The sequence below is a fragment of the Acanthopagrus latus genome, chromosome 1 (assembly GCF_904848185.1).
Source record: "Acanthopagrus latus isolate v.2019 chromosome 1, fAcaLat1.1, whole genome shotgun sequence".
In the NCBI taxonomy this organism is placed as follows: Eukaryota; Metazoa; Chordata; class Actinopteri; order Spariformes; family Sparidae; genus Acanthopagrus; species Acanthopagrus latus.
In genome coordinates this window covers 12,412,316-12,437,358 of record NC_051039.1, presented here as the reverse complement: position 1 = coordinate 12,437,358, position 25,043 = coordinate 12,412,316, and the positions used below count along the sequence as shown (strand labels likewise).

General features: G+C 42.9%; 1 protein-coding gene across 2 annotated transcripts in view; it reads right to left on the bottom strand.

Annotated features, from left to right (window-relative positions):
* Positions 1 to 992: 992 nt before the first annotated feature.
* The window catches only part of fbxo41 (F-box protein 41), a 40,524-nt gene continuing 16,473 nt past the window's right edge, over positions 993 to 25,043 (bottom strand). Inside the window, exons 3-14 of one of the 2 annotated variants that reach the window (XR_005071636.1) lie at positions 23,085 to 23,292; positions 16,736 to 16,809; positions 11,730 to 12,118; positions 9,816 to 10,051; positions 9,592 to 9,707; positions 8,962 to 9,114; positions 8,711 to 8,806; positions 8,462 to 8,580; positions 7,937 to 8,095; positions 7,653 to 7,768; positions 4,497 to 5,934; positions 993 to 1,173 (exon numbers count right to left, since the gene is read on the bottom strand). Coding sequence is in view for 1 of the 2 variants with exons in the window: in XM_037080087.1 (XP_036935982.1) it covers positions 5,872 to 5,934; positions 7,653 to 7,768; positions 7,937 to 8,095; positions 8,462 to 8,580; positions 8,711 to 8,806; positions 8,962 to 9,114; positions 9,592 to 9,707; positions 9,816 to 10,051; positions 11,730 to 12,118; positions 16,736 to 16,809; positions 23,085 to 23,292 (1,729 nt within the window). In the remaining variant the exon portion in view is untranslated. Of the gene's footprint in view, positions 5,935 to 7,652; positions 7,769 to 7,936; positions 8,096 to 8,461; positions 8,581 to 8,710; positions 8,807 to 8,961; positions 9,115 to 9,591; positions 9,708 to 9,815; positions 10,052 to 11,729; positions 12,119 to 16,735; positions 16,810 to 23,084; positions 23,293 to 25,043 lie in introns of both variants that reach the window. The other variant, XM_037080087.1, reaches the window with a different exon arrangement.

The window sequence follows — 25,043 nt, the reverse complement described above, 5'->3', positions numbered from 1 at the left end:
GACAATGACTCTAAGAGCGTAGGTACCGTTGATATGTACGAATATTCTGGGTCTGGAAAGTGAAGCTGATGCAGAAGTGCCTTAAACCTGCATTCTCTCTAACGGCCCGCAGGGGGCGACCTCACCGGTTCCAAGTCCAATTGTATGTTAGCTTATGAGGAAATGTCCTGATTTCTCCTAACTCGATGTATTACTTTTGGAGACAGTTTCTTCAGGAGTGGTTGCAATCCCTCAGTTCGTCTTCAATACACCATGATGTTCATTTTTTAAATTGCGGTCCCACTGTGAGTAAAATGGACCATATTCACACGGCGGTCCTTTTCCTCTGACATCACACTCAGGGTGTTGAGCTCAAATTCTGATCAGATGTTTTGCTACTGTGTCCAGCTTACAAGATTTTTATAAATGTAGGGGATCTGACAGAATTTAGTCATTCACTGGTTGATCGATCAGCAACTGAAAACAACACCTTTTCACTAATGTTATCTAAAGTTAGCATTCAACCACTTCCTAGCTAGTGTTTAATCACAGTTTCATTGCATGCAGTTCATTTCACCTCCAGGTTTTAATCACTCTCACATCTAAGGTGTGCACTGATATTTCATTGAATTAATAGGATTAATTAATGACATGACCATTATAAATGTATCACCCTAACCCAAACATTTTTTTTGTTTTTTGTGCCTAAACCTAACCAGAACATAAGCATATCTTCGTGGCAATGAAAATAATCAAATTCAACCTTAAGAAATGTAAAGTTGCAACATAATAAGCAGTGTTTGCTTTTTTTTGTGCACCTCAGCAAAGTGTTGTGAGTGCAGAGACTTCCTCAGAAAAATCACATAGAGGGGATTTACCGGCGATGTGTCCGTCTAGATGCTGCATCAGACCAGGCAGACCTCAGTGTGAAAAAAGCTTCCATCATGAATTCGACGTGGCCTACGGCTGTTTTTTAAAAACTGTAATAGAAATCAGCTGAAAGTACAAGCAAATACAATTTAAAGCAATTTTATTGATGACAACAAATGAGTGAAAATGAGTAGTAAAACATTTCCATCTATTGCAGTCATTACAGAAGGCTGATCGTCTTTTCGGGAAAGTTTTTTCAGCAAACAGAATCCACTGTGTCGTTCGTAGGAAACATGGATGAAGATCGCGGGCCGATTGGCATACCTGTCGATGGCAGTCGAGAAATGAATGAGTACAAAGACAGACGCACACTTAATTGCCCAGATAAGTGTTGAGGTAATGTGTAAATTACTATTCAGATGAATGGGCAGAGTACAATCATTCATACATAAAATATGTACAGAGAGGTACATGAACACTCAGACACCGCTTTTTAATTGCACTGTATGATATACATGGGTGTTTTACTGCAACAGAGCAGGAATAAGACTTATTTTGAAGTATTAAATAAGGAAATGAATTGAGGAAACACCTGGTTTATAAGTGATGTTTCAGCTTCTGAATTAAAAAATAAATAAATCAGAAAGTTATTCTGCTTTATATTCGGAGAGGCAGAGAATGGAGATGTAAGCCAAAAAGTTATATTCTGGCGTACTTGGCACCTCTAGTCTGCAGTTCTCAGAGCTCACAGGCTCTGGAACATCTTCAGCAGGTCCATTTTCACAATAAAGCAAATGTAAATGTTGGTATGAGCGGGAAATCTACAGTAACAATAATGCAGAGCTGAAAACAAAAAGACAGCAACGAATGCAAAAAGGTGAGCATAAGGTCGTCTGGCAAATGAACCGGGAAAAAATGCACTTCAATGTCGTTGAATCGGTTTCAATCGTTAACTTCCCAACCGATGAGATATGAGAGACGCTGTAAGAGAAAAGAGGCTAACCGCACGTCTGTTGAGTCACAGAAGTTCATATGTAATCGCTCATTTTTTTGTTTGTTTTTTTTCTTTCCCCCAAGATCTCCCTTCCGATGAAACCGAACATGTGTGTTGGTTTCATTACCACGACAGAAAAAAAAACCCCGCCGGCCAGGCGTTCGTCCCGCCGACGGATGAACTGGCAGGCCGATTAAAAGTGTTCAGGAAAAAAAGTGCATCATATTTTTGTCAAATACTGAGAAATAGCTGAACATTAAAAACAACACTCTTATAATAAACATCTGAAATATCTTCTTTTTTTTTTTCTCACTAGTGCAACAACAGACTGGATCAAATAAAGAGAAACGTTATTAAACCTGCAGGCAATCAAAGCTCTTTAAACATCTAATAATTTTCTCGTCACAGTAGCAGAACAGTTAAGAAGGCAACTTAATGATTGATGCTCGAACACAAACATGCCAACATTATACACATCGCTCTTTTTCTATAGAAATAAATAGCTGAATAATCGTCTTTATCCTCTTCTTAAATAATTTCCATCTCTATATGACTCTGATGCACATTTAATATAAAGTATCTAATACACAACTGCAATTTCAACACTACTGTTATACATAATATAGTTCTCTATATTTATCTTTCATTCAACTTTGGAGAGAAAATGCTTACAGAACAACCTGTAAACTTCCACCGTTTCCACTCAGAAGTAAGACCGTAATATTATATAACATCAAATGTTGGTCTTTTTTTTTTCTCCTTTTTGTAGCTGTTTTTTTTTTTCATTTTTTATACAAACATTATGTACAGAGTAGCTGATAGCGAAGGCAGGATTGTCTAAAACTCAAAATCAACAAGTGCTTTGTGTTTTCTCTATTGTGTCTATTTTTTTTTTATTTTTTTTTTTACACCTTTTGAACATTATTTCCCCTCAGTGAAAACCGACCAGTGTAGGATAATAAGAATAATCAGTACTGGAAGATCATGAAGAAATGGACATCCACGACCCATCTCACACACACTGACCCGGAACATCGTCACTACAATATGCAGCTACACAAGTCCTCGTGAGCGTTTTCCGACTTTGAAGCGGAGAGCGGGGAAAAAAAAAGCAGCTCTCCTTGTTGGCGAGAGTTTTTTGAATTTTAAACGCCGGCCCAGCATCCCTGGAAACTGTCACCGCGCTCCGCTGCACACTCGACTGTTAAGACTGTGTTGAAAGAGACGGGGCTTGTTGCTTGTTGTGACAAATGGAGTGTGCCGGGTTCAAATGAACAACTTGTTAAGGGACCTGTGGTAAAACAGTGTCGCCGGGGGAGACGTGATGCTCTGCCTGGCGCGTTTCATGACGGTGTGCACGATTTCTTTGAATCAAAGTGATTGCATGTGTCTAACGGGGGGTTACTGTTCAACAGTTATCTAGTATTGCACTTCATAATGTTTGGGGACTTGCAAGAAGGCTAATTACAAAACGCAGCAGAGGCAGAAAAATCCTGAATTTTGGTCCCTTGATGGGGGATGACTGCACCAACTCTGGATGCTAACCCTTCCCACATATCTGGACCCTCTATGCCCGGGGTGCCCAAACTTTTTCCCTCAGAGGGCCAAAACTGAAACTTCACGGTGGGCCACCGGCCAGCAGCAAACACAATGAAGCCAATCTCAGCCAGTTAAAGAAAAGACATGCATGGAAACTTGGAGCGTTGATGAGTTGCCACGGTATGTCATAATTACAAGATACATGTTAACTTTTTATCTCATAATTATAATAATTATGACTTTATTCGTAATTTCGACTTTAAAAGACAATCTCATAATTATGACTTTGCCTCGTGATTTCAACTTTTCATCTCATAATTTCTCTCTCTTACGTATCCACCCATTATCTGATAGTTATGACTCATGAGAATATTTTTTTCATTTTCTTAGTTTTCATCTTTTTCTCTCATCTTTAACCGGCTGAATGGACTTCCATACAAATACCTACTTTATTATTAAGATTCTACAAATTGTTCTACGATCCAAATTTGCTGATTGGACTGAATCGATTATGAAAAGATAATCAATAATTCTTGATCCGTCATATTCGAAGAGCATTTTGACTCATAACATACTATCATTTCTAAATATTTTTGTTTTTTTTCACCCGACACATCTGGCAGGGCAAAACTGAACCTTGTGGAGGATCGACTTTGGGCAGCCATGCTCTATTCCTTGTAAACACATCTCTACACATTTTTCCAACTACACACAAGAGCCCTGATATGCAGGTTTCTCTGCTCTGAGTTTGTAGATTCCTGATAATGTTATGAATGTTTTCTTCTCTGACGGAGCTCATCGAGAGTCACAGATGATCAGAGCTGATACAGCCGTTTTCGCAGAATGAGTTCTGCTCCTTATGAATAATAAATTGATCTTGATTTCTAAAAACACTGGAACCTTCCTTTAAGTTTTGAAGTATTGCAACTTATACTTCTTAAGAAACATCTGCAACATACCCTTCACTGCATTTCTGCAGCCTCAAATCGCACCAAATCAAATTCCTAACCTGAAGGTGATACTGAAGACCTGATCCCTTTGGCTTTGAGTCTGGTAAGACAGTAAAGGTGACACATGTTCCATGATGCAGTAAGTACAAAGTGTCATATCTCACCAGCTGGCTGCTGGTTGTGTAGGTGCTCAGATACACCAGCAGAGGGAGCCAGAGGATGTCAGCAGAGAAATATAAATCAGGATTTATCAGGGCCTCAGCTGCTAGTACTAGGAATGGCACTGTTGAAGTATGAAGTATGAAACTCACATGATATAGAAACACTAACACCTGTATACACCTGGCGACCATGTCACATATGAAACACAACACCCTCATCAATCAAATCAAATTCCAATAATGTTACTTATGACTTCAAGACATTAAATATCCGCCTCACATGGGCCCTTTCTCGTTCATTAATGGCACATTGGAGAAAATGCTCACTGGAATGAGGACGCACACTGTTACAAATGGCACCAGTTTTTTTTTTTTTGTTTGTTCGTTTGTTTTTTTGGAGAGAAATGCATTATGGGCCATCTTCCGTCAGGGGGAGAAACTACGACCACCGAGAAAAACACAGAGTCCAGGTTTGTGACGAGAATCCGATCGCACGAGGAAGCAGAGGATGGTAGAAGAGGCTAAATGCATCGTTGCCATGCAGTTGGCTAGAAGACTGTCAAGGTCTGTGTGTGTGCAGGGAGCGCCGTCCTCGCTTTCTCTCTCCCCCGCTGAGCCCGGAGCTGCTGCAGCAGGTTTTCTGTCCAGGGTGGAAGCGGTAAAAGTGTTGAAAGTCGTCCGTTTGTCCTGCTCCGGAGCACAGTTACTGCAGGAGCAGGCAGGATGAAAACCCATTTATTCAATGTGCACACGCGCATACGTCAAGCTCCCGTCTCAAGAACACTTAACCTTGCACTTCAGCGGAAAGTATGTATGCTTTATAATGTGCTCCCCGCCCACGAGCTGTTGGTGCTGAAGGTAGTCTCAAGTATATGTCAAACCTTGTGTGGATGCAGACAGTTAAATACAGCGCTGTCACCTGGCTCCAGGCGCTCCGAGAAAGGGATCTGACTCTGTGCGGCGACACGATCCATTTTTGTGTTAAAACGAGCGACGACTGAAAAAGAGGATCTGACAGTTTCGTTGGATTATTGGAATCTGCAAAGTGAAAGACAGGCCCTCGTTGTGGTATACAGCGGCATCGTAAGTCCAAATGAGCCTCCAGACTGGTTTCAGTCATAACCAACATGAAGGAAACATTGATTTCCCCTAACTGGAATGAGTTTTTTTTTTTTTTCTTTTTTCTGTTTGAAGGTTGTATTAGTGGACTATGCACATTGAGCCTCGGCCTTGGCTCATCATGCCGATCTTCTGTTGTTTCTGTCTGTGCCGCAGACGTATTCAACCCCTTGGAGTGGGCTCAAAACAGCTGGGTCTTTTTGATCGACAGCAGCCAAGATGGCGCCTCTCCAGGCTTGAAGGATCTGCTCAAAAGACGTTAGCAGAGACTGTCTGCTTTCACATGGAGGATTTTGGAGAAGCCCGGTCTCTTCTTTAGAGCCTGAAACAAAAAAGAAAAGGCAGGAAGGAATATTAGGATCTCATTTTCTAAAGAGCAGCTCAGTCGCCAGAATAAGATGTACTACAATTTACAAACCATTAGTACATGAAATTGTGTACATGTTATACGTATCATGTTAACGTTTTTACAATTTCTACAATGTCTAATCAAGTTCACATTACGAGGTGACTTTCATCGAGGGGTGACAGCTCGCTGAGACGGCTGCCAAGTCAAGACTGCGTTTTAACGTTTGTGAGCATCAAACCTCTACACATTTGTAACGCCATGTCAGGACATTTTCCAGCCATGTTAGCGACAAGATGTCAGGACGACTGCCCAGCGAAATACCAGTGTTCAAGCCTGTGATTTAACTGGAAACCACTGAGTATTTATATGAATATTTACCAAATAAGAATGTTGGAATATTTCCCAGCTGTGTAAAATGCTTACAGAACTATATATTTTGTCATTAGATCTTTGTACATTTTCCATTTTTGAGCCAGCTGCCAAGTCAGTGACCACTGCTTGAGACGGAAACATTCGTAAGCCTGAAACAACTGAATATCTCGGGACATTTTCAAGCCATGGTCGTGCCGACAGAACCAGGTAAACTAACGTGATCTTTTCCAAATCATAAGTGTTTTTTTGTGCTTAATCTAAACTGGGCCATGGCTTTGTCGAAACATGACAGTGAAAGTTGTACCTAAAGAAACGTAGGAGCTGCAGCATAAAGACATGTAAAGTCTCAGCATATCTGTGATTCACAGAAAAATACATTTGTTCTGAAGGCAACCTCTATGACTTTTTCTGTATACTGTGCGGTAAAAATAATCCATCTCCGCGTTGTCTTGGTGCCTTAACGTTTTTTCTTCCGTTGACATGAAATGCGCACACTAAATGATCGATGACAGAAAAACTATAAAACCTGTAAACCCGGTGCAGCAGGTCAGGATGACTGTCCCGCTTCACAAGATTCACCTCCACAGAACTTGCTTCAAAACACGGATGATTAAGCATGAGAGGAAAACTTTGGCTGCCTTTTTCATGGCAAACTTAAATAGGGAGGGATAAAAATAAATGGTAGCTGTTTGTGGTTTTTTAGGAGAGGTTACCTAACTGCTGTGAGCAACCCCACCATCTTGAGTGTTTCATCCAAGATGAACACACTGTAAGCTGACTCATAAAAACAAAACATAAATAAAACCTGGGATTTCGCAGCTTTTATATCTCGGTTTGTGTGTGTGTGTGTGTATGTGTGTGTGGTCGGCTGCAGCATTGACCCGAGCCTCTCGCAGCGAGGCCTCTGCTCGAGTGAGTTAGCACCAGCGCATCCACAACCAGCCACCAGTGGGGCTTCAAGCGTTGAGTCATGGTTTTTAAACGGCGTGTAGCTGCAGTATAAATAGATGCATCTTATCCCCTGAACAACTGTTGGCAAACGCGTTAAAAAAAGAAACAAATTTCACAAGAGAGCGCTCAACAGAAAGCAGACCCGGTAGTAGTTACTGAGTGAAGTAATAAGTGTGTGGTGGCGCTGAGGGGAAACTCATGCGATGACTAAAAAACAACACCTTTCTTCCTGTAGGGCGCCTAAACATGCACGTGAAATGTTACTTGTTTACGTGAATACAAGGAGCGCTGAAATATTAAGGTTTTACACATGTATGAGTTGACTGATGTGTGTGAGGTGTGATGGGAGACGGGGAAGAGGCTGTTACCTGCAGCTTGTTCACCATCTCATCAAATAATTTTCTGGCTTCAGGGCTGTTGGGGTCCTCAAAGTAGTCTTCTATACCGATCTGGACCACGATGGATTTCAGGTTGCGGCAAACACCTACATGAGCGAAAGGAGGATTTGGGCAAGTGATGATATATTTGTATCACAAATCTGTATTTAAAGTTACGAACAGTATATGGACATCAACCCAGCTCAAGTGTCTGAGCAGCCTACTCAACAGGACCGCAGACAGCAGGGCCTACTGTGGCCAGCGTTCAGACTCACTGTTGAAATGGAGCAGGGCTTTGGGAGTGACTGGCGTTGATGTGAGCACCAGCATTTCCAGGCCTTTCAAGCCCTCTCTGCAAACCTCTGCCGCCACCTCCTGGTTGATCTCGCTCACATGATCCAACTCGAGCACCTGCAAGCGCATGCAGTTCCTCGCTGGGTCGAAGGGAGGGAAAGCAAATGTAGAGACGGGGAAGATAAGAAGGGATTACTCTGAATAAAAGACACAGTTGCCCTTGTTTTAAGATGTTTTTCCACTTGTATAATCAGCAGGAATGTGTAGGTATTACAAGCAAGAAACACATTGTTTTTATTGTTTCTTTTCTTTTAAGATTTTTGTGACATTTTTGCCGGTGAAGGCGCAAACAAGACGCTGGTTTAACGCAGCATCTGTGCAGTCTTAGTTTACGCTCTGGTACGACTGCAGTCATGAATGTGTGCAGTGTGATGGTCCTATTGTGATTATCAGTAAAAACAATAAATCACTTGAAACTGAAAAGTTTTTTCAAAGGCAACATTTACCTAGGGAGGCCAGACCCTGAATGCCACATCCAGCTCCACCCACGCCGAGAGCACGGAGGTGTGGCCAACATCTTCCAATCGTCTGCAGGCACCGGTTACTGAAACGAGCAGGTTGTTGACTGAAAGACAATAAAAAAAACAGTCAGAGGTCATTTGTTTAATCACCCAGAGCACTAATATGGTAATAGGCAGAACATCTGGCATTACTCAAGCAGTATCAGAGGTTCATAATAGTTCTCTGTTTATTACCATGGGTGCAGTGGCGCCACCTGTAGGGAGATGATGTCTCTACAACCCGCTCCGAGGGCCCAGATCACCTCCTGGCCAACTGGGTCCGTGGCACTCCTGCAGCACAGCGAGTGTACGCACAGTTTGCGTTTATTTCACAAACATGTGACACTGTACATCTACAGCACACGACAACGTGCAAGCAAAGTAACTGGGGTGAAACACAAGCAGTGGACTGGGAGATGTGGGAGCTGCTGGGCGTACTGGTGTACCTGTAGGTCACAGCCTGCAGAGCTCGGCAGTAGCAGCTGGCCAGCCAGAGGGAGCGATCGGTCAGCAGGTTGGGGCAGTGTGAAATCTTCAGTATCAGCAGGTTACTTCCTGTGGCCTTTAACAACGCCTCCAGACCTTCCTCCAGACAGCCACTTTAGATGAGAACACAGCGGAAGGTCAACAAAAAAAAAAAACAAAAAAAAAAAGGCAGACAGACAGAGCAGAGGGAGTAATTCTCCTGTCCTTCAGAGCAGCACTTCTACCATTTGTAGCGCAAAACAAAATGTTCCTGCGATGCTGGCAGCAATATATGCAGGAAGGAGCACATTTATGCCATTGTCTGCAAGATTTAGGAGCAGATTCCAGCTGTTATATCCACCGTCTCTTTCAGACAAAACATTTAGACACAAACCACTCCTATCAAGCTTTGGTGACCCTGCATATGAGGGAACACATGAATTAGTTGTTTATTAGGTGCCTAACGGTACCATATTGGTTCTTTATGCGTAATTATAGAGCATTTATTAATGCCTTGTTCTGCAACTACTAGGCCTCCTAATTACCGTTAAATGATAGTGAGAAAGTAAGTGCAGCTGTAACCTCCTACTGTGTCTGTTTGTGGGTCTCACCGTGTGCTTTTCAGGTAGTCCTCCTTGGTCTCCTTCTTTCCCCGCTGTCTTGGTTTGAGGTTTTGCAGGATGAGGGAGTGCGTCTGAGTGCACCACTGAGACAATATGCTCAGGAACTGAGAAACAAACATGGACATCAGTGAAAATCTTCCGAACAACATGCAGCACAGTTCTGGTAATGCTACCAGCTGCACGTGTATAAAAACTTAATGTTCACTACGCACCTTGGAAGAGATGCGAGCGTTCTCCAGCAGCACCCTGGTCCACACAGCCGGGTGACGGGCCACAAACTTCCAGTCGCGGCAGACCTCGGCTGCTCTCAGCAGGGTTTTGGTGTCCAGGTAGGTGAAGATGCAGAAGAGAGCTGCGCGCATCTTCAGGATCTCTGGACTGATCACCTCGTTGGATTTGGATGGGCTCTTTTCATGGCGGCATGGCTTGTATACTCCATCGGACCGACCTGAGGGAGGACAAACAGACAATCTGTTTAATCCTTTAACCCACTTTGGGTTAGTACAAGTAAAAAAAAAAAAGGACTCGTTTTCAAGGATTTGTAACAATCCTTGAAATCCAGACTGTGGACGCCATGTTTTGGAAGGTAATTGTGCCACTAGTTCCTATTCTTATTATCATACGTTTTTTTTAAAAAAAAAACCTTGTAGAGATGGAATTTATTTGCCTTTTTATTTCTGAAGAGGGGTCATTTTTTCTAATAAACACACACAAGCAGACACCAAGAATGAATGTTAAGAAGACATTCTGTCACATGATGGCGCCAACCTTCAACAGGACGCTTAAATAAATGAGATTATATAATTTCTTTTTTCTCCTTCTTTCCATCTCTTCATTCTCTCTATTGGCTGATACCTTGTGTCCAATCCAGGCTCGTCTTATTCCTCCCAGCAAGATTGCTCCGAGATGACTCATTTCATCTTTGGCCTTGAAAGGCGTCTGCTCCAAACCATCAGGGCTATGAACCATTACTTACACTCTCTCTCTTCCACTTTCCCTCTTTACTTCTTTCACACACACGCATGCACACACACCACCTACGCTCAAGACTGCCAAATGAACTAAAAAAGCCAAGCTGTGTGTTACATGCTGTGAAAAAACTGCGCGCTTGTAGATACATACCATCTGATAAGAGCTGGCAGAGGCTCTCCCAGTAAGGAAACTACGTCAGAGCGGAGGAATGCCAGTAACATGTAGCGCGTTACGTGAGAGAAATCTTTGAGTTAATGAGGCGGTCGTGGCAGTTCATACCAATTTGTCACAGGGCTCTGGCCCAGTTCTGCTACTCCGCCGACTTCCTCAGCTGTCCTGGTGTTCGAAAAGAAACCCGACAGCAGGTGGAGAGAGACGGAAGGGGCAGCAGCAGTGAGTTTAAGGGATCTTGGCAGGGGCTGGGAAGTTAACAGAGAGACGTACAATCTGTGGTGGATTTGAAGAAATGCGCGGGCATGATTGGCGGTCCGACTTGGCTCTGGGCGCAGAAGCGAAGCTAAGTGAGACGAGCGACTGAGATGGTGCGGCAGGCAAACAGTGTCCTCACAAATACAGCAACAACAGTAATGTATGAATCAGTTTACTCATCATCTTTAACAGACATTCCGGTGGTGAACAACAGAGTGTGAGCCTCAGCTGATGAACTCACAAGTGAAATCGCTGCAACCAAACTGAATTATGAGGTCGTACGCACGCACCCTGAACTGTTTATCTTGTTTTTGATGGTTTAATGCTTTTGTTTGTCTCCTAAATGTCTCTTAAAGCGTCTCTAAATCATAAACCACCCTCTGTCCATAGATCATTTGCATAAGGACAACATCCGTGGCAGTGTTTAGGTAAGATGACATTTCTGTGTCTACACACTGCAGCAGATTGGGGAATGGGGCCTCTTCCCTCCACGTTTACCATATATGTTCTGATCCGCGTTCAGTTTGTGGTCTGAGCTCTGGTCAGCGGCACAGCTGCACTGCAACTCAACCTGACCTAGATCCACATCGGTCACTGCTCTCATTTTAGAGCTTTTACTCTGTGCTCCCATGTGCCTGAGCTGCTGGCTTGGATGTAAGATTGTAGAAAGTGTGGGACATTCTCTAAGAATAACAGATAGGAGCAACTTCCCAGAGAGCAATTACCTGTGTTAGGGCGATATCCTGCCCTGCCGTGGTGGGGATAGGGAGCGGAAGACTGCTGGACCTCCGCCACGGCTCTCCTCTCCTGTTCCCACATCTCCACCTCGGACTCGGTGGTCCGGGAGCCCACGTCCGACACGTCTCCCTCCTCGCCTTCGGTGCTGTTCCTGTAAGGTCGCCGCTGCCAGTTCTGGATGGCCTGTTTACGGAGGCCCCAGTTCCTCGATCCACCACCGCCACATCCAGGGGAGCGCTCGTAACCCCCCTCGCCCAGCCGGCACTGCATGTGGTAGTACTGAGCCTCGGGACACTCCTCCATGGGATGCATCTCCACGCTGTCACTGTCGTAACCTCCAGAGCCCTGCGAGACCGACTTGATCCGCCCCGACGCTCTGCAGAAAAAGAGAAGGAATACTGCTGTAAAGGATGAGTTTATAAATGAACAGACTGACATTTCAGGAAATGCACAATTTGCCTTCTCGTAGAGAGTTAGACGCACATATCCACACCACCACTCTCACGTCTGCTTGTTAAATATGAAGCTACAGCTGGTTAGCTTAGCGTAGCACGAAGAAAGGCAACGTGGGGAAACAGCTGACCTGCCTCCACGCACAGGGAACAAAATCTGCCCTTTAAAAGAATGTTCTGAAACTCATTAAACTACATGTTAAAGACTGAAGTGTGAACATGACAGATTGTGGTTTTACCAGGGGTCATGAAGAGGACTACTGGACAGGCAGCCAGCGACCAGCCACTAGTGAAGACGCCAAGTCACTGTACCAGGCCAAGAATCAGCCTGCAGCCTTTCAGTAAAAGTAAAGTAAATAAACAAGATATAATGTTCTAATTTGTGAGATAAATATGTTTGGGTCTCAATAACAAAGTAAATCAATGGGCAAATAAGACAAGAAACAAAAAACACAGTTTCCATTGGATATTTTCAACTGTAGGTTAACTATATTGTATGGTGGAAGCACCAGAGTAGCATCAGAGTAACTAAATGATCAAACTAAGCAAGATTTGACAAAAGTGCAAAGTAAAGTCTTACAACTGAGAGGTGACACCAACCTCAACTTTGTTGAGTGTTTTTTCCAGATATGTGATGTGCAAAGACTGAATGCTTCTGTTAGACTAGCTGGTCTTCATGCTAAGCTATTCTAACCGTTGCCCAGCTGTATCTTCACTACAAGGAACAGATAAGACAGCGGTATTAAACGGCTCATGTTTACAGGAAAATGAATAAGTGTATTTTACAAAAACATTGAACTGTTCCTTTAATCTATTAATGACGCACCCTCAGCTTTGCTTTTAACCACCAAAATATCACAATCAAGCTGCCGATGAGTGTTTGAAGAGCTCTTGAGGCCTATTGGTAGTATTTTTTAATTAAAAACACTGAACAGTTTGCACAGACTCATGGAGATGAGTGACTGACAATCAGATATTTGGTGTGTTTTTGGTTTGTTCTGATTTGGATTATCTCGTAGCGTCACGTTTCAGAGAGTTAAATGCTATCTAATCATGTGTCAACATGAATTGTATTACCGACCGCAGATACTGATCTTAAGTATGATAATCTGATTGTACGCTCACATACACACACTACACACAAAAGACACTAGATTGCACCTGCTCTGAACCCTTTGGCGACCTAATCATTTGATTCCTCCTCATTATTTGTTTCTGTGGACTTCAGTCTCTTCAGCACAAAGTAAAATCCTTAAAGGTCCACTGAGGGAAAACAGCGGTATTGATATTTAATTTGACAGTAATGGGTGCGCTTCTGAAACCAGAATGAACCACAAAAAAGGTACCGCAATACTGGCAAACAACAGCAGCATTTCAGGGGATTCACAGTAGAATGAGGGCAGCGTCTGTATAAACGAACTGCTACAGTCCTTAAAATAACCTCCCAGCCAATACAAGTAATGAGCAGTTACAAATATCAGCCTCTACAAAAGTAGGACATTTTTCTCTCTTTTCTCTCCATTCTCTTCTTTCTACCCTCGTCTTTCTCGCAGCCTAATATGAAGAGTGGAGGCATTGGCATACATCAATTTATGACAAAAAAAATGAAAGAGCGTGACGGCTGATACGGCAGGTACCACTTATCAGCGCTTACAAGGGGAAAATGGTGCGCCGAAGATGTGATGAATGTTGTGCCTACATGAATTCAGATTATGTAAAAAAAAAAATCAAACAGTGCTGCGTGTTTACAGTTTCTAAACTGGGTCAGTGACACAACTGTGATCTGTTACAGTCTCATGAGCTGGTTGTAGAGCAGCGACCTGATAAAGAACTGCTCAGTGTTTAGTCAACATGAAATCATGAGGCATAATGTGCCCGACGCAATCACATGATTTGATTCCAATCATGAGACGCTCATGATAAGCAATTGCTGATTAATGATTTCAGCGCGCATCCAGCATGTAAAGTAGCCTCAGAGAGTAAATATAAAACAACTCAATGATCAGTGGAGGAAACATGCTCATGTGACAGCATATCTTATCTTATACATATCTACCAGCATGAAAAGGAGGGTTCACACTAATAAAAAGTTACATTTTATGCCCTCATGCACATTTGAAAAGAACTGGGATTTTCCTGAACTGGGATTTATTGTGGGCAATGTACAGTAAACATGGACGGGCACCGGATTGGGTATGAACACAGTCCCAGAGACTGACAGAGGCCAGTTTGTGACTGCAGGGAGGATGAAAACAGCAGGCAGGGACACGACAGGCACAACATCGGCATCAAGCAAAAACAGTGTGCAGAGTAGGAACATTTTCACATCTCACTCTGTGAACTGAGGATTTAGTGGTGACTTTTACTTTGGGAAAAGAATGAAACGTGAATTCAGATGAGAGTATTTCCTTTCTTGACATTTGAGTCAATTGAGTGTTTTTGTTTGTTTGTTTTTTTATTAGCTTTTAAAAGCTGAGACCAACTGTGAAATGTAGAGAAGGGAAATGACTCCCAGCTCCAACTATGGGGGAGCTAATGCTTCTAGAGGCACAAACTGTGGACAGGAAGGCCTGGGGCTAGCAGGTTAGCATGCTAACTTCAGTATATATTTCTGCAACAGAATACATTAAAGTCTTGACGTCAGCTCTGTTGTTTCTTCACACCTATCAGACATGTTTGCTCAAAATTCTGGCCACACTGCGTCTTCATTAACTGTTAACTAGAATGACTACCTGAGGGGTAAAACTGACACACGTAGACTAATGATTGTTGCATGAGTATCCAGTGATGTCGGTATCAATACATCACTTTTGCAGATTTGAGATTACAACCTATACTTTCATCTAGTGGCAAAAACATCATGATCCCCAATGAAGAGATATTAATAAGAAGAGGACAGAAGGCTCAGCAGGTTGTTGCTGGGTCACTGTCTGTGTGCGTCTGTGCGTGTGTGTGTGTGTGCTGTACAATCAATGATTCAAAGGGGGAGGCCTGCTAAGTTCTGCGTGACGTCACGTTAGGAAACACGTTCACATACCAACTGGGAGTGACAGTTGTGTTAGTCAGAGTGTTATGGCACGACCATGTGTCTGAAACGTCCAGCAGGGGCCCAGAAATACTTCAGTCGGGGCTCCTGCAGAGAGACGTGCCAACCTGCGCCTCACTGCTTCGACAGACAGCAAACGATCTCAGGGGTTTCTGATTTAATTTTCTTTATGGTATCAGGCATGTCACCCAATATGGTGTTGGGTTGTTTCTATAAGTCAGAGGAATATAAACTGGAGTTGGTTTTCATGGGGTTTTTTTTGGCAAATAAACTCTTCATCTGTTCCATTACAAATCACACTGTTCTGTACTAGACTACATATTAATTACATATTGTGTGAAACTACATGTAAGAAGAGGACATGCTGTATTCTCAGTGTTAAACAAACTACCTGCAGTAAATCAGACTTCAAGTGTATGTGCTGTAGGGCTGCCACTACTGATATTTCCATCAATATATTGGTAAATAAAAACTCATAGCTAACTTCTTGTCCGAGTTCTCTGTTCTGATTGAATAAAGTGGGCGGGGATATCAGTCGTATATTGTCTTGTACTGCATGAGCGGGAAGAGGAGAGACGTGGTTACTGACCAAACACTCTATAACAGTGATCACTGCTGGAATATAAAGCTATCTAACATTTATTCTAATGAAAAAAATATCATTTAAAACAGCTTTAGAAACATCACAAAATAGTAAAAGCAGGCTTTCAGAGGTCCTCAGAGCCCTTTGTTGTGTCCCATTTAGCCATTTTGTGCAATAACCAAAACATATTCAATTTATAATGAAAAAGCATTAGATAAAAGCAGAAGAGCCTCACATTTGAGAGGTTGGAATTATTATAATTTATGAAAAAAAAAGTCTATTGAAAGATTGATCTAATATTTGTTTTGTCATCTTGTATCACTTCTGTCGAAGAGCCACAGAGTGCACCTTCCTTTTGAGTGCTCACATTGGTCTATGAATGTTACACAAGCGCAGTCTTATATTATGTCAGTCTGCTTTTAAACTGCAGTGTAATCTACATTTAATTTCAACTCGTGTGGAAATACAAAAGAGTCTGTAACTGAGGCACTTTGACTGTTTGTATCGTTTTCTTCTGAGGTGCTGTTACCAGAGACCCAAAAAGCCAGGGGCGGCCAACGACAGCAGCTGTTGGCTAGAATCTCTGGGGCTCCACAGGTTCAGTTATATTTCCACATAACTGTCGGATTACGTTTCACTACATCAGCTCTCACACGGTAAGAGAGATGAGGTGCACCAAATCCACTTGACAGCTAAGAGCCACAAAACCTCGAGCTGGATGAGAATCCTTATTTCCTTCCAAATAAATAAAACGACACACGCAGATTGAAAACATGCAAGTAAAACGATTCCACATGAATCAAAGGTAATGTGGAAATTAAAATCTTCTCTCCACCTCTGGATGGTTAAGTGTAACAGTCAGTGACATGAAGTCCTCTATCAATGTGGGCTAGGAGCGGCGTGCTGACTCACCCTGTGCTGGGGGAGGAACGGCGCTCCGACACTTGGTACATGCCCCTCGTGCTCCCAGAGAGGCTGGAGTTTCTCTGCAGAGACACAAATATGCAAAGTGGAGGGAGACAAAGAAGAGTTTTATTAATCAAATCAGTCAAAAAAAGTGCCTCTAAGTGTAGTGGTTGGTGAGATTTTGCAGTCATGTAAGTACACTCCAGAACAGCGGTTGACAGCCTTGGCACTGCTTAACAAATGCCCGCTAAAAAGACGATAAGATCAGACAGCGAATCAAAAAAGTAGCCTAATTCTGCTGTCATCACGGGAAGCTTCTCCAAGTCTATGAAGCCGATCTAAGGCTGTGATTGCTCAGATGTTCCACAAATAATCAAAACTGAAAAACAGCCCAACAACACGAGTGTTTTTCTCCGTATGGTGTGATCCCGCCTCATCTTACAGATTCAAGCATGTGAATTATGAATGGCGACAGCATCGGGCATAAATCAAGGACGTCAACGGAGAAATCTTTCTCCAGAAAAACAATGAGAATAAATGATGATCAGTCACAGCTGAAAGGAAAAGGATGCTTGTTAGAATAATTGGGATGATTTTGTCCTGGGGGGGGCACAAAAGAAAAGTTCAGAAAGTGAACTGTCCACTGGGGAGCATTAAAGATTCATGTTCATGTTTATTTCATTCTGATATTTCTTGTCCTTCAAAATTATAACTTTGACTGTTGGTAAGTCAATACAGATTTAATTATATTCTGACATCAACCAAGCTGAGTGCTGCTCAACAGTAACATTTTGACCAAAATCATCTTTTGGGACCTAAAATAAAACATTTCAAAGAAGTTATTATTTCCAAAGTTGACAGTTTGTCCTTAAGGTGGCAGTACAGGAAGAGTTCCTCTGCTGTTGAGGAACAACATCCTCAACAAATGTTATTACAAACGTACACTAGATTTTTTTATATCTATTGTCATAAAGTAAAAACACTTTCTAAATACCGATGCTACAGGAGGTCAAAACAAACAGTGTTTCCAGAGGACACTTAAATGTGATGCACTCACTCAGTCATGCTAAAAACTCATTTTCCGACGCTGCTTGCTGATAGCCGACTTAAATTTAATGGTCACAAACACTGAAATTAATAGGTTTGTTCAGATGTGTTCATCACTTTGCTGGCAGACCAGAAAAAGCTTTTTATTGCTGTCTGTGTTAGTTGCAGCTTTTCTGTTTTCAGTTGGGTTTTTTCTACTAACAGCACAGCACACTGTCTAAATCAGGGCCGACGAGCCACAGTTAGCCAGCACTGAGGCTCGATTTGGCCCAGAAGTTGTTAGACAAAATGTAATCACTGAAATGAATATGGTTTTCAAAAAATGTAGGATCCCTTATTATGTTTCATAATCTGGGCAGAGTGACACTTCGTCAAGAAATGTAGTAAAATCAAGGGAACTTGGTTTGTTGCCATTTTGCATCTGAACAGCACAGTACAATTACTGCTTTGTCCATGCTGTCAGACTGGTGAAGATGTCGTCTTGGTTTTCTTGTGTTTTGTCTATCTGCATGCATTTCTGAAGCTGCAGTGCGTTGAGCTCTTGGGGGGCCTCCGTCAGAGGGGGACCAAAGTCTTCAGTGCTCATCCACTGGGGATTCTGAATATCCTTGAAAAATACTTCTGGGCGATCTGGCCGGGTAGTTAGAACAAGATATCTAGCTGTTGACCAAGTCGTCCAACACGCAAACCACCATCCTCTTTTCCAGCTTCCCAAAATATTTGGTTGTAGCTCAGAAAGCAGGTGAGAACATTTCAAGTGTATTTAGGTGTGGGTGTGCATACTCGCTCGCCGCTCGCTCGCTCTCTGTTTGCCTGAGAGCAAAAAAAAAATCCTCCGAGTCGCTCTTTCATGCACCACTCAGAGCTGCCTGTGCATTAAACTATGCTGCGTGTAGTGTTTGCACACGCGTGTATCTGTGTGTGTGTGTGTGTGTGTGTGTGTGTGTGTGTGTGTGTGTGTGTGTGTGAAGTGCCAGGTGGAACGCTGTGTACCAGACTGGCGACGCGCCACAGTGGGAAAATGTGCACAAACACAGACACTGTCACTCTCTCTCATTCTCTCTCTCCCTCTCTTCTCTTCTTCTACTCACACAGCTTGTTCCTGGCCTCGTGCCAGTGAAACAGGACCATGGAGGAAACAGGAAAAACACCATCCGTGGCTCTAAGCCCTGGCCAGCCGTCAGCGAAAAAGGCAAAGCAGGGACAAAATCTCCCAGAAATGTGTGGAACGAAACACATTCATCGGAAACCAAAACTTCAATCTGGTGACCCCAAGTTTGCTCTTAAAACTCGAGTTAAAAGCTATCATCCTGCAAAGAAATGATTCAGCTCGCACCACAGAGGGAGAGGACAGGAAACAAGTCATCCATCGCCTCTCTCGCTGTCAGTCCTAAAATACCTCTGTGGCTCTGAAACCTGTCTCCTAGGAGATGAGGGCGACCCGGCTGATGCCGTGACAGACGGATGCAGAAAGTGAGGTCGCGAGGGCGCGTGGCTGGTTTGGTGACATCTCTGGGCTTCCCTTGACAGCGTAACAAGGTGCCAACCAGTCTGTGATTCCACATTTTGTTCCCGTCGTGTTGATTACTCACGGCCCTACGATGTTTAAATCCAAAGAGAGAACATCTAAGTTTAGGTAGCAGCGCTTCAGGTTAACCACAGTTCAAACAAACACAGGTTTATCTCAGGGGAGACACTAGAGGTGAAGAGGGCAAAAAGAAATCTCACCAGTTCTAGAAATCACCATAAAACTCCCCCATTTTACTCTGTAATTAAATATTCTGTATTACAGTTTCTCTGAAGTTGTATATTTTAATATGTAAATAAGGTTGATAAAATGTAAAATATGCAAAAATGTATGTGTATTTCCACAACAGAAATTGGAAAATTGGATAAAGCCAGGTTCAAAATCACTTTGATTTCATTCAAATATTAGAGTCAAAGGTTTTTAGAAGGGCGGTTTGAGTTTTTATCACTTCATAAATCAGAAAAAGAAAACAATTTTGCCATGTTTATAGGAACAAAATGTTATATAAGTCACACTATGAATGGCCTCATCACCATGATATACCCCCAGTTGAATTTTATCAAGACTTTTATTTATTTTTATTGTTTTTGCAGCATTTCTGCATTAACATGTCTAAAAGCCACCAGACCCATGTGCTGTATTTTGATGCGTCCTGTACTTAAATCATCCTAAATGTTTCCAATAACGTTCAAACCCGAAGATGTCTGTAGCCATATTCAAGGTAACAGTGGCAACAAACATGTCGGAGGCAATACCGATGCAAATCATGCGCATATATACTTTGCATATAGTCAGTACGGCATGTGGTACTGGAAATATAACTTCCGCGACATTTTTAATCTCGGCAATATAACTAAGAGGCTGCTAAAGGAAGATAATCACCTGGTTAGAATTTTATTCACAGGTGGCAGGAAGACATCGACAGTGGTAAGATATCGTAGAGGAAATAGTCGCAATGACTCCGATTCTGTTGCAGCGAATAAAATGTTGTGTTTTAATGTTTTACTTGTGTTTGCCAGAAAGCAATAAAGACTTAAGTGATGTTCCCACAGGCTACTTAAAGCATTACAGAAGAGCTATCACTCACACGCGCACTTTATGACGGTACCAAGTGACTGAGGATGTCAACAATGTCTTTGCACTCACTGACAGAAATCTGAAGAGAAGATTTTCTTACTGAGAAATCTCTCGCATACCGAGAGAAAAAGGAAACAGGCAGATCCGTGGCCACGTTACATCTGATTCAAAATCACGTTGGACTTTCAGCAGGAGCAAGAACTGGTTTCCATGGCAGCACACAGATCCGTGCAACGAAACAGGTCGCCTCTCTTTCCGAGAGGTGTTGGATGATAATTTGAATAAGTGACATTTTTCAGAACAGAAAGTGTCTGCTTTTACATTTTTAGCCTTGTGTAATAAGGCAAAGCGGGGGGGGAAGCTGTGGAGAGCCTGCAGACAAAGAGCTGGTCTCCAGTTTCCGGAGCACAAGGCAGCTTTTTATGTGAGAAAACTCTCTGGTCAGGATGTCGTCTGCTGCGGAGCTTCACTATTTTCCACTGTTCGAGCGAGGGGTCGGGCCAGTAGATTCACTTTGATATGATAAGATACTGTGGTGGGCGAGTATCACTAGACTAGAGGAACAAAACACTGTAGAGACATGGCCTGAAGTATGTAGACACCCTTGTCCACATACTTTTATGTACTGTTGCTCTCGGCCTGCTTGAGCACGTGACACATGACAGAGTTCTCATCCAGGTCTATGCCTAAATCTTAATAAACGCTGTGGCCAAAGGTCCCAGGTGAGTTGCGGCTTTTCAGAAGTATGCTAACGGCCAGCAAAAGATGTTTACCAACACATACACTATAGTGGGGTCATGGTTGGATGTCCACATACTTTTGTATTAGTATAGGGCATTAAAAATGTTACATGTGAAATCTGATTAACTAAATGAAAGAGACTTAGCTCCTGCGTTTGGCTGAGAAGAATTTTTATAGAAAATAAGACTGTCCTACCTTTTTACCTAACATGCAGGTAAGCTTGCCGCTGTATCCAGTGATTGTGGTGTTACATGGTGGTGATGGTGACACTGATTACTTTACTTGCCCATCGCCCCCACCATCATTTTGCAGCGATGGACAGTTTGAACTGCCACTTTGCGCAGCAGCGGGACCAGCAGCACATATCAGCAGAGTACTTTCTAACGTTGCCTTGTAAAGTGTGCAGCCTGTCGCCTGCAGCTCTTCATCTAACTGCTCCTTCTTTTATTCATAAGACCCAAAGACTGAATAAAACTGATCCACTGTCAACAAATGCTGAAAATGATGTTGTTTTGCTATGCAGATGTTTTTTTGATGAGCCATAGCGGCAACTGATGCTAATTTTACTGAACACGTTGCATTTCTTGTGTCTACCCTACTAAAAGTTGACCCATGTTTCGCCTGTTAAACGCCTTAAATGTGAAGTTGCAGCAGTAGGAACTGTTCTGTTTGCATTAACATTACGTTGACACAGCGTTCTACAGAGAGTGAGTGTTTTTTCGCCGTACCGCTTACCGGTGTTGTAACGAGCTTATCAGTCGCTGGGAAAACTTCACCACTGCTACAATGCAGGACAAGGTGATATAAAAATACTGTGGAAGTATCAAAACACAGCATGTATTCAAAAAGTGTGCCTTAAAACAAGCTGTCAGGGCCCTATAGGAACTGTATACAGTCACAGCAAGCAGAGCTGATGTGGACAAATGGTAGGGAGGTGCCGGAGCACTCAGACAGGGTGGGTGCACATGACATATGAGAAAAATAAGGTGTTTTTCAGAACATTAAAACATGTAAACATTTTCTAGTTGAAAATTACCTTTCAAACACATAAGTACGGCACAGTGTCAGGGATGTAAACAAAACCTATATGCTGGAGGACGAAAAATCCCAGCTGCAGTCATTTAAGCACACATTTCATATCCATGCTTTGCAACTTCATTTCCTAATTTCAGGTAATAAAACAACAACTGTGCGAGCTTTAATTAAAGTCATGGTAATACAGCCATGGAGGAGGTAATGTCTTAGTGATTCCTGGAAGAGGAGGCACAACAAAATGAGCTTAATGACTTTAAAAGACCTCGAGTACACGTTCACAACACATTTACATAAACACTCTCGTGATCCTCTGTTTTACTGACGAAGCTTGAGCTTGTAGGTTTAATTTAAAACCTCAAATTAAACATAAACTCATAATGAGCACAAGCGTACCGTTTCATTATCCCTCATCCAATCGTCCTTTCGTCTCGTGTGCGTTCAGTTTTTTCAAGCGATTCCGGTTTATTGAATTTCACCTGGGAGCGTCCTCGACAGTTACTGCTCTTAAGCTGCGTGAAGAAGAGCAGACTTGTCGTCTCCGGGATCTTAAAGTCTATTATGAGTTTGACCCGTGGTGCTTTACAGCGACTGTGCTCAATATAATCAATGCTTATGCACTATTCATAAGCAAAAAGCTGCTGTGTCAAGGACTGTTAGAAGACTGGAAGCAGCACTCTGAAGAGTCTTGAAGGGGAGTCTTGCACGGTAAAAACACAAATTCACAGTGTTATGATATGATTAATCACGATATATTAGTGAGTCATCTAATTTTACATTTTAAAAAGCAAGTGTGTGGGAGGATGCCGTTATGCACGGCTGGTGCTTTGTTGTCAGGAAGAAATGTGGACAAACAATACTGCACGATGAACGCTGCAGCGCGCTCTGCAACATGCATGCAACGGATTATGCAAGTCACGGTATCCTCACCTGGCGCCCGTTGCCCTTTGAGGCCTGGAGGCTGCAGCGTCCCAGGCTGCCGTTCGGCGTGGTGCCGCAGCTGCTGATGATCTGCAGCTGTTTCTCGGCGCGGTCCGCCCGGTCCAGCAGCTCCTCGATGAACTGCTGCAGCCGCACTTTGGCATTGGCCTCACGTGCCGCCGTCTCCTGGAGGAACTGGTCGATCTGGGCCACTTCCCTGAGGGGCAGGAGAGGGGAAACGGCAAAATATTGATGAGAGACTCTTTAAACTCGTGAGTGTAATCTCTCATCGCTTTTTTTTTTCATTAATCCGTCTAATCAGGGGGAAAACTACAGACCTGATGAACCTTGCTTGTGGCGAGAACTGACATCTGCACTTGTTTAATGAATAAATGATCCTTTTGACCTCAGGGTACATTTTTTTAATACCTCTCTGTGCTCTCCGCATGGAGACGACACACCGAGGGTTAGTGACAGAGATGGATACATGAGAGAGACAGAGAGAGAGAGAGAGAGAGAGAGAGAGAGAGAGAGAGAGAGAGAGAGAGCAGGACAGAGGGTGAGAGAGCAGCTGGATATTTTCACAACCGCAGGCACAGCAGGGCCAAGTTCCCGTCATTTATAAGGGACAGCGTGTTACTCGGATGCAGAGGCAAACAAACCAGGAATTCAGACTGCGTTAGGAGTTGTCTGCAGGCCGCCTCGGCGTGCAGCATGTTTCCAGCGTTTCCCTGCAGCGATTTTTGCCCAGTGTCATCTGATTGTCTGGTGATACAAAAATTCCCCAAAACATTCGGACACGATTAGTCATATCACATTAAGTCGACAGTTTAAGCCTGGATTATGAATTACATAAGCGGTCCAGTAACAACGAGTGGCCTCTGGAATGATGGGAGTCAAATTAGCCACAAGGACCAAGTTGAACCAAAACATGAAATGTCAGTGTTAAATGTTACTGACGACCTTATTGACATTTAAAGAGACGCAGATAAACTTTATCTCACTTGTGGCGCCTCTGTCCTCTCACAGCTCTGTCCGGCATTTACAACCTGGTGGGGGTTTTTTGCCACTTGGGGGCAGCAAAAAACAACACTGACATCACCTTTTATGGGGCTCGTCTTAGGTAGAGGTCAATGGAGCAGCCGTAAATACTCTTCCTTCCCTGGTCCCTAATTTGGCGATAAACATGTTTAAGTTCATCTGGACCAAAATCAATATTCCTGTGCGCACTAGGATACAATCAACACTATGTTTTCATGTTGCTTCATCATCAGATCAGATTTGTGCTTAATTGCCAACAAGTGTTTCTTTAATCAGCAGCTGATCAGCGGAGGATCCAACAAATAGACTTTAAAAAATCAGCAATAATATGTGATAGCCAGGACAATTCCACAGTTCAAAACTATAAACTTACGTTAGCATAAGATCATGACATCCAAAAATGCTTCCAACAGAAGACAAAGCCTGGCTGATCCAGTCACAGTACTACAGAAGCACAAAGTACATACAATTCTGTCAAAAAAGTGCATATCAGACTGATAAATTAGAAGAGAGTCATACATTTCACTTCATTATAAAAGTCAGACTTAAAGCAATGCCGGTAAATATAATAAATATCAAAAATATCAGGGTTCCTTTTGTATAAATTCCTCAACAAAAGTCATTTTGTTTAATTTAAAGCTTTTATCATGAAGCGGCAAAATCAGGAAAGGTCGGGTTTTTCATCAGCAGTAACATAACTCCTGTCGGGACGCAGGAGAGACACTAAACTTCAAACCACAGAGATCCAGTCAGAATCTGTCAGAGCACTGAGATCTTTCTCTCTGGTCTCATGGGCTCACGTGAGTCGAGTCTCGTCATACAGGCTTGTTCGAGGCGGTGTTGATGGGTTGGCCGGAGTTGTGAGAAGTCACCACAAACCACATGGAGGCAGAAAACACAAATAAGCGTGGCGTTGAGATGGAAAAG